At 49.4% G+C, this 14,091-nt stretch overlaps 1 protein-coding gene and 1 pseudogene across 1 annotated transcript; both read left to right on the top strand.

Annotated features, from left to right (window-relative positions):
* The first annotated feature begins 2,765 nt into the window (after nucleotides 1-2,765).
* On the top strand, nucleotides 2,766-13,479 carry CYP21A2 (cytochrome P450 family 21 subfamily A member 2). The gene is made up of 10 exons (XM_066613151.1): nucleotides 2,766-2,991; nucleotides 3,823-3,912; nucleotides 4,049-4,203; nucleotides 5,695-5,790; nucleotides 6,087-6,188; nucleotides 7,644-7,730; nucleotides 8,526-8,729; nucleotides 9,598-9,767; nucleotides 11,202-11,305; nucleotides 13,232-13,479. The coding sequence occupies exons 1-10, from the start codon at nucleotides 2,766-2,768 to the stop codon at nucleotides 13,477-13,479; spliced, it is 1,482 nt and encodes a 493-aa protein (XP_066469248.1).
* A 77-nt stretch (nucleotides 13,480-13,556) lies between these two features.
* LOC136643242 (5S ribosomal RNA) lies at nucleotides 13,557-13,672 on the top strand (annotated as a pseudogene).
* Nucleotides 13,673-14,091: the final 419 nt, after the last annotated feature.

Here is a 14,091-nt window from a genome sequence, read left to right on the forward strand (position 1 = left end):
TTTCAGTCTATGTCTTTAATAAGAAATTTTAAAAGAATAAAATGGGTTTGAACATTTGTGCGTCTGTCTTGTGTGGTGTGGTGGGGAGACCACATGCTGTCAACTTGTTACCACTTGTGGCTGAAATAGGAATTTGAATTGTGATTGCAAGTACATAATCAGAAAGCAGTAGCCGAGTGGATTGATGGTGTAGCATAAAGTCTATTTGTGTACAGACTTACATACACATGCAAGTAATTAATCACCATGGCAATAGTTATTTCAATAGTTATTTCAATATGAGCCCTTCTCATACATACAATGAAGGAGGGTATCCTGAGATAGGCTCCTCCCAGTTGGAAAGGGCTATGCAAATGAGCAACTTTCACCAAGTCTTGTGGAAGGAAATCACTCCTAGTCTGGTCCTGTATCGCTCTGAAGATGCTCCAGCATGTTTACAATTATAAACCCATTAATTACATTTTTCCTTCCCCCTTTTTCCTATTCTTAGACTAATTAGGGCATGAAGTGGCAATTGGAAGCCAGAAAAGTGACACAGAGGAGGAGGAAATGGCGATTGCCTATTAGGGGACCAAGACTTTTCAGTGCTTCTACTCATGATATGCAGAATTCCTTAATTACAAGAGGGGAGGCAGGTGAGACTAAAGCCGTGCGCAACGGAAAACTATGTTTGGAGCTCATGAGGCATTTCAAAGTTTAAAACAGCAGGACTCTAGATGCCATTTCTCCAGGAATTTCAAGATCTCCTCAAAGGAAGATGGCGTTTACCTGTCCTGAGTGAAGCAGCCAAGGTACTTTATGTGCTTCCACAGTCAGAGACAGGCACCCTTAAAGTTCCAGCCCTTTACAGTGGTTGGTTGCTATGGCCCTCCAGAAGGTGTGGGGGCCTGTGAACCTCCCTACATCTCAGAAAGCCTCCGAAATGCAGTTGTGACCCACTTCTGGTTTCACAACAAAAACCAGAAGTGAGTCACAATAGCATTTTGGGAGAGTCATTCTGTTCTGAGGTGTGGTGAGACCTGCAGAGGGGGGCACAGGCCCCCCACAACCTCCAGAGGGCCATAGCAACCCCCAGGTATGTGAAAAACCCTTTTGTCTCAGTGGTGGCATGATTCTGGAAGTGCCATCACCACCGTTGTTACTGTCCCCACCTGTTGCCACACTCCTTAAGGGGAAAGGCAGTGCTTCTGGTAGCCCTGGGGGGGTCACAACCCTCAGGCTGGGAAACACTGCCCTAGCAGATTCACCCATGGTGGCAGGTTTAGTCTTAGGAACAAACATGGCCAAGAATGGAGATGATTTCAAAGGGAATGATTCCCTCTGTAGAAAGTCACAGGAGGCCTCCATCCTGGAAATTAGGACATCAACCTCCATGTAAAAGTTTGCCAGCAAAATGACTCACTCTAGTGGCTGAAGGTCATGCTTGTCTTAGAAAAGGCATTAATAAGCTGACCAAGGATGTAACCTTCATGCCTGATAACCTTTGATACCCTTCTGTTCTTTTCAAGGGCTATGACATCAGCTGTGGTGTCTGGTTAAAAAAAGTGCACAATAAGTCCAGAGATAGTTTGGCCTCCATCCTGTTTAAGCAACAGAAACTTTTGGGGGATTTCCTCAGTGCGGTGCTACTTGAGACATAACAAGGCCATGCCTTCTGTGCTCATGAAGGTTGTTAGAAAAATTCTATAAAAATCCCTTGTGGCTCTTTTAAGTCCCTTGGGCTTTGTGACTCCTACAACTCCAGGCTACCTTGGAGTCAAACTTGGAATAGCAGCTGGGCTAGGGCAAGATCAAAGGGCAGGCTTCACAACAGACAATACAGGCTCACTGCCCATGTTCCAATCCACAGCACACAGGCACCTCTTCCCATATGCCCATGAGTCAGTTCCCTACAGGGTTTTTGCCCTTTAGATTCTCTTCTGCCCCCTGGGTTTGCACTAAGTTAATGGTTTCACATCTAGGGGTCCAGGGGGTTGATAAACATTCTTAACTAGATGGTCCTTGCCTCCTGCAGATTGGAGCAATGGAGCCATTGCTGAAGCCAGAAAGCCAGGTTTAATTTAGTCCTGTGATGCTAAAAGAATCAAAAGACTTCCTAGGTCAGTGGCCAGAAGGAATCCAGGCCCCCAGCACTGTCCTAAAGCCAAAAATCACAGAGTAAAGCACTGGAGGTTGTACCTGCTGTTGTCAAATCGGGGTAGCCGCCTTCTTTCTCAACACCCCACCAGTGACATGCAATGGGTGGGGAAGCAGGTGAGGCAGAGCCTCTCCACCAGAGTCCTTCAAAAAGTGCTGCTGTCATGTGAGACAACCCACGTGCTCTGCGCATGGGTTGAGAGTGCTTGGGCTCCTCACACAGTGGCAGCGCTTTTCAAAGGATTCTGGTGGGGAGGCTCTGCCTCACCTGCTCCTCCCCCCCCCCACTGCATGTTCTTGTACTTTATAACCCTTCGTTCAGGGCCTTACTGGTCAATACAATCCACAGAAGAGTACTCTCCTGATGTTTCCATGGTAACCAGAGGCACCAGCATCAAGGAGCAAAGCCGTATTTCACCATGATAAATCTATCACCGTGTCAAGGACTGTGTCAACACTGGCCTCCTTCTCAGTGTTTTCATTTGTGGGTGACTGCTTGTCTGGGGAGCTAGAGTGACTGAGGCCCATGGATGGAGAGGAGGTCGTGGGCAGGTGCCCCTCCCAAGGTTCCTATGATAAATGTGCCTGGATTTAAAATGCCAGGAGGGCTCCACTGAGCTTTGCTAGCAATGCTCACAACCACTCTACTCATCTTGGTGCTCCTGGCCTTAGTCCTGCTTGGCTGGTGGAATGTGAGCTTTCGCCAGGGGAGGTTTGGGGGGCACCTGCCTGGCCCATGGGCCTGGCCCCTCATTGGAAATCTCCCTGATTTGTTCCATCTGGACCTTCCAGTCCACCTCTTTGAGTTAGCCCAGAAATATGGGCCCATCTATCGCCTGCGCTTTGGGATGAAAGGTAACCTTGTGGGGGTAACAGAACTAGTTGGTAACAGAACAGGTTGCTAACAGAACCGGGCTGGCTGCGTGAATGAGGGTGGCTGTAGTCAGCACCGCTGCAGAAAAGGCAGTTGGGATCTGCTAGCACATGCTAGCATAACCTTTGCATCAAACGCGAGCCCTGATTTTGTCCTGGTGGGCTCCCCTTTTATTTTTCCTCATTTCTCTAGGTCCGGCTGGCTTCTATAGAGCCAGCTTCAGCTCTGAGGCAACCTTCCTTTCCGTGGGCAGCCTGGGTGGCCATCCTGAGGTTCAGATGAGACTTACCTGGCCAGCACTGGAGGGGTGGCTGATAGCGGCCACTTTTCATCCACCATGCCCCTGAACAACATCACGTTGAGGGCACTGTGGGGAAAAAATGGCAGCTGCCAGCAAAAAAAGCGTGGCTTGCCCAGTTCTCCCTCAGGTACTCAAGCAGTGGGCCCTACCAAAGAATTGGGGTCCTGGCAGCTGCCCGAGGGTGATACGTGATCATGCCAGACTTGGCTATATGCTAAACCGGAACTTTGAGCCGTCTAGCCAAGTATAGTCAGCTCTGCCTGGCAGAAGCTCTCCAAAGTCTTGGGTTGTTTGGGTTTGGGCAACTTGGAGCAGGGTTGGGGAAAGGTCTAACCTTTTCACCAACTACAGCGATTGCACAAGTTAAATCCTTTCTCCCTCCACCGAAGCTGCTATTAGCCAATTTTCAGGCGTAAGTTGCATGCTGTTTGGTGCTATTGTGATATAAACAGCTTTTAAACTTCTTTTTCTTCTATCTGTCCGTCCACCCGTTTACTCCCCCACCCCCCAGATGTGGTGGTGCTGAACAGCTCGGAACTAATTCGTGAGGCATTGATGCGGAAATGGTCTCACTTTGCCGGACGACCTCACAGCTTTATTGGTAATCTCGGGGTTCTCCCGTGTAGTTCGGTCTGGGGCACAGGGCCTTTCATGTGGGCGTCTGAAGTGAGGAGCAGGTGTGAAGACGAAGTGTGCTCAGGCTGCTTTATAAGCTGTCCTCCCCCCTGCACTTGCAGCAAACCTCATTTCATTTGGAGGCAAGGATCTGGCCTTCGGCAACTACACCCCGACTTGGCGGCTGCAGAGGAAAATGACCCATTTTGCCTTTCAGCGTTGCCTTCATGGAGACATGGAGCAGATTGTGCAGAGCCAGGCCCAGTGCCTCTGCAAGGTGAGGCTTTATGGCAAGGGCATAGATTTGGGCTTTTGTTTTCAGGCTGATCATGAACCTGCCCAAGAACTCTGATCCACTTTGGAGGCCCACCTCCATATTTCCCTACTGCCAAGGACAGGGAACAGGTGAGGCCCAAACTATGGAACACCCTCCCAAAGGAAGTCCACCAACCCCCATCACTGCCCACCCTTTGGCAGGCAGAAGAAATTGTGCTCCTTCAATGTGCTTTGGCTTAGATCTGTCTTCCAGTGGGCCCAATCCTATCCAACTTAACAGCGCTGATGCAGCCATGCCAATGGGGTGTGCGCTGCATCCTGCGGTGGAGAGGCAGGTATGGAGGCCTCCTCAAGGAAAGAGAACTTTTGTTCCCTTATCTTGGGGCTGCATTGGCACTGGAAACCTGGTGAGGATTGGGCCCTGTATTAATCATTCTAAGCTGCCCTGTGTTTCCTGACTATGATCAGTGTGTCCTGTTTTCCCATCTCTATCTTACAACTGTCATTTCTGCAGATATTGCCCTGAACTGTTAGCAGCCTTGAGTACAACTCTGCAGTAGGACATATGTGTAAATAAATATTCTTAACCCATGTTGCAAAAGGAAGCGTTGATGTTGAGCAAGAGTCTGCCTATAGTTGCTCAGCAAAAATATGGCAGAGGTGAGGTCCACATAAGGGATTTCCTGCTTTTTAGCTCGGCCACCGAGATAGGGCTGTGTGATTTTACAGGTGTATGGAACAGATGGAGTAGGTGAGATTGGATGCAGAATTTGGTTTTCAGAACGTTTAATGTTTCTAACCTTTATGGCTGCAAAGACATGCTTGAAAGTATATTAGTTTCCGGGGGTGTGTGTCTTGGGGAGACTTGGATCAGCCTCTGAGAGGTGTGAGGCATTTTTGTTGTACACCAAAGGATGCTGGGACAAAGAGCAAGCATTGGCTGGACCCCCATATTTTGGAAAAACATCGCCCAGGAGTGACTCAGTCCAGTCCTCAGGGCTTGATCAAAACATACGGATTCCTTCCAAGAAAGAAAGCAGGAAACAGAACGATAAGGATGGACTTTGGTCTGATCCTGCAGAACTCCTATGTTCACTCTTATGTTCCCAGAAGCAGGAGAATCTGCTGAATAACATTTTAAGAGGTCGGGGGAAGGGATTCAGCACTCATTCAAAATGAGGGGAATAATGCTAATTTGCTTAATGTGCAGGATTTATGCAAGCTGAAAATATTGTCTTTTTCTTGGTGCCTAATTTGGATTGGCTAACTGCAGAATTTATTTTTTAGTGTGTAGGGCACACAGCCTGGATAATGTAGGATCTTGCTTTTTTTTTAAACGAAAGTGAATGTCGATATTTCAGAAATAATCCAGCCATTGTGGCTGGGTGGTGCAATGGTGGAATGCATGTAGCCCTGATGGTATCTCCACATCCCTCTCCTCCAGGTCCATCCTGACATTCTAAAGTTCTGTTTCTCTTCTGGCTTCCTTCAGGTTTTCCATGGTTATGGGGGAGAACCTGTGGACGTGGCTCGGAATTTTTCCCTGCAAACCAGCCAGGTCATCTCTGCCGTGGTGTTCGGACCTTTGGTAAGTTGTTGGCTATATTGGCTGAGGGTGAATATTTTCTCTCTCCCAAGCAGTCTCCTCCCTTTCCTGATACTTTTGTTGCTTAGAGTCAAACTGGCTATTATTTAGCACTTGGGCAACATGGTTGGGCTCCTTTTATAGTGGTCTTGGTATTAGAGCAGTTGGAGGGAGAGCTGAGATTGCCAAATCAAAGCAAACCACTCAACACAGCTATGTTAGCCCTTTGGAAAGACTTGCACAATCCCATCTCATTTGCACTCATGTTCTTCAGTCTGATTCTTCCTCTTCTGATGCAGGACATTTCCATTGCGAAAGAAATTAGCCTCTGCATCATTGAGCTGGTGAACACCTGGAGTGCTACTTCTATCCAGATTCTGGACTTCCTGCCCATCCTCAGGGTAAGGGGAAGGCAATGAGTTGGTCAACGAAAGTAAGAGGCACCCAAAATGTCTCTCAGTATGGATCAGTTTCATCTTCTTTGTGTTTTCTTAAAAGCAATGTTATTGACAGTTAAGAAAATATTTCTTTACCCAGTGTGTAATTAGTTTGTGGAACTCTTTGCCACAAGAAGTAGTGATGGCCTCTTGCCTGGATGCCTTTAAGAGGGGATTGGACAAATTTCTGGAGAAGAAGTTCATTACAGGTTATAAGTCATAGTAGGTATGTGCAAGCTCTTGGTTTTAGAGGCAGGCTGCCTCTGATTGCCAGATGCAGGGGAGGGCACCAGGACACAGGTTGTCCCTGTTGTTTTGTGTGCTCCCTGGGGCACTGTGAGATACAGGAAGCTGGACTAGATGGGCCTTTGGCCTGATCCAGCGGGGCTCTTCTTATGTTCTTATGTTCTTATGAGATTGCTAGAATGCAGTACTTGTAGCTGTGAACTGAATACACAGCAAGCAGCAACTTAGCAAAGCACTTTTTGCACCCACCTCAGGTTCCTTGAAAAAGGATGTTCCAGGAGCCATTTAGATTTCTGAGCTGACAGGTAAAAGCAATTGGCATGCATAGCCAGCTTGCCCGCCTGGCCAGCTCTGCAAGACTTCAGCTTGTTTACAAACTACAGAAAGTGAAATGGCTAAATCTGAGCTATTGAGAGAATTCAGATCTAACATCTGCCTGAAATAATTTAGATCTCAGCTGCCACACAGCTTAGGTTAAGCAAAGGTTTATTAACCCTAAATGTTGCTTCTCTCTCAACAAGCAGAAGAGGCAATACAGCAGATAACACAGTAATAATAATTTTATTATTGCATTTTATATTTTATGCTGTAAACCACTTTGAGCACTGGAAAAGTGGTATAGAAATATTTTAGTTAGATAACTACTTTGGGTCCCTTTGGGGAGAAAGGCAAGATAAAAATACTGTAGACCAGGGCTCTCCAATCCTGCAGGCCAGATCTGGGGTTCGGAGAAAGCCCTTCCCCTATGAATGAAGCTTACCGCTCTGTCAAGGCACCAAGCGTTTTTCAAACAGAACAGATCATAGGGATGCTCTGGGCAGTCACGTCTGCCTGGGCATTATGTGGCACAGCCTTCTGGGACGCTGGGCAACAGACGCTACTACCTGGGGTGTCCCTGTGACCTGTTTGAAAAAACATATAGCACCATGGCGTGATGGTAAGCTCCATTTGGGACGGCGAGGGCTTTTTTGAGACATAGCGGTCTCAAGTTTGGAGGCTGCTGGTATAGACAGAGATAGAGAAAAGGACTTTTCTGAGGTGATCTGTGCCTGAGGTGTCAGAGAGAGTGAAGGAGAGTCTGAAGAGTCCAGGAACTGGGAGGGAGGATGTTATGACACGGACATGTGATAGGTTGCACTGAAAGCAACTGCGTTCTGGGCTTCTGCACCCCAGGTCTTTCCCAATGCCACCTTGCGGTACCTGCTTTCCTGTGTCAACAGCCGAGATGTTTTTGTCCAAGACCAGATGAAGAAACACAAGGTGAGGTTATAGATGATGAATTTGGAGTCTTTTGCTGAAGGTTTCTGGCCGGGGAGTGTGGAGTCCATTAGGAACTGATGGCTCAATCTCATCCTTGCTGCCCACTGGTGTACTGCAAGGTTTACTATTGCAATAGCCCATGCCTGATCTGATCTTGGAAGCTAAGCAGGGTCAGGCCTGGTTAGTACTTGGATGGGAGACCGCCTGGGAATACTTGGTGCTATAGGCTTATACCATGATCTTGGAAGCTAAGCAGGGTCTGGCCTGGTTAGTACTTGGATGGGAGACCACCTGGGAATACCGGGTGCTGTAGGCTTATACCATGATCTTGGAAGCTAAGCAGGGTCTGGCCTGGTTAGTACTTGGATGGGAGACCACCTGGGAATACCGGGTGCTATAGGCTTATACCATGATCTTGGAAGCTAAGCAGGGTCCGGCCTGGTTGGTACTTGGATGGGAGACCTCCTGGGAATACCTGGTGCTATAGGCTTATACCATGATCTTGGAAGCTAAGCAGGGTCTGGCCTGGTTGGTACTTGGATGGGAGACCTCCTGGGAATACCTGGTGCTATAGGCTTATACCATGATCTTGGAAGCTAAGCAGGGTCCGGCCTGGTTACTACTTGGATGGGAGACCGCCTGGGAATACCGGGTGCTGTAGGCTTATGCCATAGTCTTTCGAGACTGAAGGTTGCCAACCAGCCCCTCTGCCGGTCTATGCAGCCCTGTTGCCACTTCAAGGGCTGGAAAGTCCCAGGCCTTCCCAAGTCATGCCACCCGTCTTCTCCGTCTTAGGAGTCCCATCACCCCCCAGAGATCTGGACTGTGCTGGACCACATGCTGCAGTTCCTGCATGAGCATGGTGATGGGAAACAGGGGGAAGCCGGCCTCTCCTCAGAGCATGTCCACATGGCCATTGTTGACTTGTTCATTGCGGGGACTGAGACCACTGCTGCCATGCTCACCTGGGCCATAGCCTTCTTGCTGCACCATCCTCAGGTAAGAGGGAGGGCATCCCAGAGCTTGTGGTCCCCCAACTTGCTTGGGTTTTTTGGTGTGAGAGCTGCCCTGTCTTCCCTTCCCGCGCATCTCTATGCACCTCTTCACCACGCAGGGTCTGTGGGATAGGGACAAGAAGCTACTCTGAGGACTCAGCTCTCTCCCTGAACATAAAAAGAACACTGCTGAATCAGAGCACAGAAGGCCAATCAAGACCACTGGTCATTTCCCATGAATGCCAGCTAGATATTTCTGGGAAGGGCAGGGCAGGAAGGCAAGAACCCCATCCCAGTCCTCATCACTTAGTATTCCAATATACCCTACCCTGGTCCTCTTTAGCCACCTTGACTGCCAGATGGACCACTGCATGCATGCATCATCCCCCCTTTTACAACAACCTAAACCTGCCTGTAGGTGTCACCACAACTTGAATTCGTGAATCCCAGTAATTACTTATACCATGTGCTAATCAGGTCACGTTTCTTTAATTGGATAACAGTCTGATCCCTCATTTTGAAAATCCTTTCCGTGGGAGAGAGGAGGGACTAGAAGACATTGAATCATAGTGGTTAGTTTGGGGGTGGGTGTCTCAAGCAGATGAAACTGCCTTATCGCAAGTCACAACACTGGTTGTGCTGCAATTGCCTACATCCAGACTACCAGTGGTTCTCCAGAGTGCCAGGCAGGGTTTTTTTTTTCCAGCCCTGCCTGGAAATGCTGGGAGTTAAATCTGGTCCTTCTGCCTGCAAAGCCTGGTCTTGACCCCGGGGCTATGGCCTCCCTAGTGGGGGTTCAGGAGCCTGGAGTGATCTTGGATTCTGCTTGCTACCCCTGCCCTTGCGGTACCTCCCTCTCTTTGCCACCCCAGGTTCAGGAGCGAATTTATGAAGAGTTAATGACAGTTGTAGGACGCAGCCGAGACCCCACCTATAAGGACCGAGAACACCTGCCCTACTTGAGCGCCACCATTTCTGAGACTCTGCGCATGCGTCCCTCAGCACCTCTTGCCGTACCTCACATGGCCATGTGTGATACCAGGTACCAGATTCCACATCCTCCTTCCCACTCCGGCTGAGAACTCACTTCTTCTGCAAAGGCTGTTCTCAGCCATCTTAAAACTGAGCTACTGGTGCAACAAGACTAGAGGGTTGAAACCTTTGAGGACTGTGCTACTGTAAGGGAGGTGAATCACATATTTAAAGCCTTCTTGTCATAACCCCATCGCCAAGCCTCCATTTTGTAAGAGCTACCCTGCTGGGTCAGTTTCCACCAGTCTCCAAGGAAGACCCCCTCCTCCAGGAGCTTGGAAGAAGGGCAGGAAGGAGGTAGCAGTTCCCTGTCATTTGCTACCTTGGTGCATCCAAAGAAATCAGGAAAAGGGAAAGATTTTAGGAAAGGATTTTAGGGGTCCCTGATCTGCCAACCCAGTTGCTGACTAAAGATGGGTAGAGAAGGGGAGAAAAAGGGGGGGGGGAGAAGGGAAAAGGTTCCAGACGCAAGATGTAGTTACCTGTCCTGAGAAGCAGTTATATTGGAGGGGGGAAGAGTCCTATGGAGGACCTCTGCCTTGGAGGGCAGCCAGAGAGAGAGCACATGGCGAAGTTCTCTCTTAAAAGGCTTTTTGCTGACCTGAATGACCCGGATGTGGCCTAGAGCTGTCCTAGATGCGCATGCTCACTACACAGTGGGACACGTGGAGTATGTAAAACAGTGGAAGGGTCCGGAAATCAGCTATCAGCAAAGGCTGGCTTCCTATGAGAGGGGGTAGCTGGCCGTTTGAGTACGGTACTTAAGAGTGATTAAGCTACAACAATAGGAACTATGCCAGAATCCTTGTCGTCATTGTGAGCTTGACTTGACTTGATTGTCCTGTGTGTTGAGGTTTAATGGGTTTGCACAACAGTGATTGGATCAGGAGGCACTTTTGCATTGCTAGAGGTTGTGTAAACTTGTGACTTTACCAGGTTTTTGGAAATTGGACCTGTGAGAAGTTTGACTTAGAACCAGATATAAAATCACAACTTATAAGGAAAAAGGGGATTTTCACATAACACTATGAGCTGGCAGGTATAGAGGTCCATATACCATTTTGAGTAGGCTCAGGTGCATCCAGGCCAACTGAAGAGGAAGCATTTCCCATTTCTAGAGAACCCTAGCCTGGCACCTGGGACAACCAGTTCCAGGAGAGAGGAAGGCCAACCTCACACTGAGCCTTCACCGCCCTGCTGCTGTCAGATAAGAGGGAAAGGGGAGGGTGTGCCGGGTTTAGGGACGCGCATTGGAGGCATTCAGAGGCCCTCCTGCTGGTTCAGTCTCGTGTTCTGTGCTGATAGCAGTGAATACCCGGGTTCTCTGAGAAAGGAGTCCAGTGGTCAGAGCAGAGGGGTGGTTACCCGGAAGCCAAGGCATCAAAGCCTGCAAGGTCGTATCTGTCCATTCATGCCCTCTTTTTCCTTCCACCTCCTCCCCAAGTCTGTCTGGCTTTCCCATTCGAAAGGGCACGACTGTCATCCCTAATCTCTATGGAGCACACCACGATGCAGGCAAATGGCACCACCCCACAGAGTTCAGACCAGGTACTGCTCTTTGTGTATGAGAGAGGAGAGTGTGTGCAGGTGGGGCAAGTGTCTGCCAGAGTCCTGTGGCATGTGAGGCCCATGGAGGTTTCAAGGCTCTGCTGAACCTCAGAGCCAGTGCAGTCCCCGATTCATGCTTCTAGTTTTGTCTGTTAGGAAGGGTTGTTTCAGATCATAAGACTGAGTCCAGCACTCTGAATCTATTAGGGGCCAGATGCTTCCAGGAAACCCACCCAAACTTCTCCTGTTTTGTCTTCAGCATATGGGGTGTATGAGGTGTTCAGGGAGGGGTAGTACCTCTGGTGTAGGGGCATGTCGTGTCCTTTTAGGGCAGCTCGTCCACCTTTGGTTCCCACCTGTCACTCAGCTCTCACCTGTGAGTCCCAGTAGCTGTAGCATGCGCAGCGGCCACACCCCGGGCAACAGCTTTGACAGGCTGGCCAGGTTGAGAGTAGCCGTCGGGTCATTGACCTTCGGCGAGATTGGGACTTGTCTATCCCGAGCATGTGAAGACGGACTCTGGCGGATTGAGCAGATGAGACCTACTAGAACAGGACCAACGGTCATGAAGGCGGTTTCTGCAAGCGACACGGTACACTAAGAGCACGGCAAGACACGAAAGACGCCCTGGTCAACCACTGCGCACAGCCCATCTCCAACCGTCTCGACTTTTGTCCTGCCATTGGAGCAAGATGGAATCTGGGAAGAGAGAGTGAGGCTGACTATGCGCACCTCTCCCTCACTTTAATCCAGTCCCTGGGGGCTGGGGGATAAGAATAGGCCCTCAGTTTGGCTGTACTTATCTTAAGAGGCGTCTAAATAGCCACCCGGTAGATGGGACTCCTTAGCCTGGGAAGGCAGCTCATCTGAGAGAAGGAAAACTCTGATCCCAAACCTCCACTGCCTTGTGGCTACATCCAGTTATGGAAAAGGCTTCAGGAGTCAAGCTCAAGGCAAAATCCGGAGCCGGAGTCCCTGAGGCAGTTCATGGCTGAACACAGTCACGTTCTGGCAATTCCTGCGACGCCGCTGGAACCAACCGTATTGGCTTCTGCCTTTCCATTGGACCATTTCAGCGACATGGAGAGGAGGGATTTGCTGTATGGGTAGCAGTCTATCCTCCATATCTACTTTACCCAGGCTTCGCGCACTGGAGAGGACACTGTTCCAGAACCACTATTCAGAGCGCGATACCATAGTCTTCCGAGACTGAAGGATGCCAATAGCTATGGTACCTTGAGGTAGCCTTCTTGTGAATGTGGAGGCTCTTCTAGCTAACAGCTATCTACAGCAGTGTTTCTCAACCAGTGGTATGGGTATCACCAGTGGTACTTGACGTGGTTTCTGGTGCTATTCGCAGGACCTCTGGACACCTGCCACCTGGCAATGAGACCAGGAATGTGATGCAATGAACAGTGGTATGAGACTTGATTTGATGGGCAGAGCTCCAAAACATGCTTTTTCATGCTCAAAAAAGCCCTCCTATCCACCCTGAGCTTCATACTAGTTTTTGGTATGTCGCATCTGGCCTCCCAACCCAGAAGTAACTGGTGATGATGTCATCTCCAGTTACTACTGGTAGTACTTTGAATAGGTGGACTTTGTGAAGTAGTACAGTGCTGGACAAACCAAGAACTATTCCCCATGAATGTCATAATCCTTTTAAGAAGGATCCCAGAATCCCAGGAGTGAAAAAGTAGTTTACTACAACCAGAAGAGAGGAGGCAGGTTGCTTGCCAGGGGCTGAGGGCATTCAGGGTCCCTGTTGGAGTTCCTGCAAAATCTTGCACCCAGCCATGGGAATGTGAACTCAGAAGAGGACTGCAACTGGGGAGGGGGTTAGATGGGTCTCCATTTTGGGAGCAGGTGTTTCCCCTGAATTCATGGTTCCCTTTCTAACACAATCCATCTTTTCCTTCTGCCCAGAGCGATTCCTGGAGGGCAGTGCCTCACGGGAGGCCCAGAAGCACCTGTTACCATTCAGCTGTGGGGCACGGCTTTGCCTTGGAGAAACACTTGCACGCATGGAGTCCTTCCTCTTCCTGGCCCACATCCTGCGGGATTTTCATATCTTGCCTCCACTGAACGGCTGCCTCCCTGACCTAAAGGGACAGTATGGGATAGTGGTGCACTGCAAGCCCTTCATGGTTCGGCTGCTACCCAGAGTGGCTTAGTCTGCAGGATGAGGCCTCTGTACTTCACAAGAAGCAAAAACCTTCCTGGGCCCTCTTTTCTCCCACTCTCAGTAAAATCTTCCACCCAGCTCCTGCACATGCCCGATCTCATCTGATCTCGGAAGCTAAGCAGGGTCAGGCCTGGTTAGTACTTGGATGGGAGACCGCTTGGGAATACCAGGTGCTGGAGGCTTCTACCATAGTCTTTCGAGACTGAAGGTTGCCAACCAGTTCCCCCAACTTATTCTCAGTGACATGGAGGGAAAGGCTGACTCAGAGAAGCCTGGTGTGGTTTCAGCTCAGGGTACCTTCAGGCCTACCTCCTGCTAAGCAGGTCTGATCACCTGATGGGAACAAAAGAATTGCCTTATTGTGAGTCCGTCCTTGCCAGATACAAACCAGTACCGTCTACACTGCCTGACAATGGCTCACCAGGGTTTCAGACAGGGTATTTCCTGGAGCTGCTGCCAGGGATTGAATCTAGACCCTTCTGCATGCAGTTCACACAAGCGATGCCCCCTCCCCCCAAGCTGTGGTATACCCACGTTGCAACCTACCAAGCCACATGACCTTGCAGAAGATGACACAAGTCACGATTCTCTTCATCGTTTT

This window comes from Tiliqua scincoides, chromosome 2 (assembly GCF_035046505.1).
Source record: "Tiliqua scincoides isolate rTilSci1 chromosome 2, rTilSci1.hap2, whole genome shotgun sequence".
Classification (NCBI taxonomy): Eukaryota; Metazoa; Chordata; class Lepidosauria; order Squamata; family Scincidae; genus Tiliqua; species Tiliqua scincoides.

Excerpts from the sequence above, each read along its gene's own strand:
- CYP21A2 (XM_066613151.1), top strand. The coding sequence starts at position 2,766 with ATGCTCACAACCACTCTACTCATCTTGGTGCTCCTGGCCTTAGTCCTG. Across the intron at positions 4,204-5,694 it reads AGGCCCAGTGCCTCTGCAAG|GTTTTCCATGGTTATGGGGG; the intron begins GTGAGGCTTTAT and ends GGCTTCCTTCAG. Across the intron at positions 11,306-13,231 it reads CCCCACAGAGTTCAGACCAG|AGCGATTCCTGGAGGGCAGT; the intron begins GTACTGCTCTTT and ends CCTTCTGCCCAG.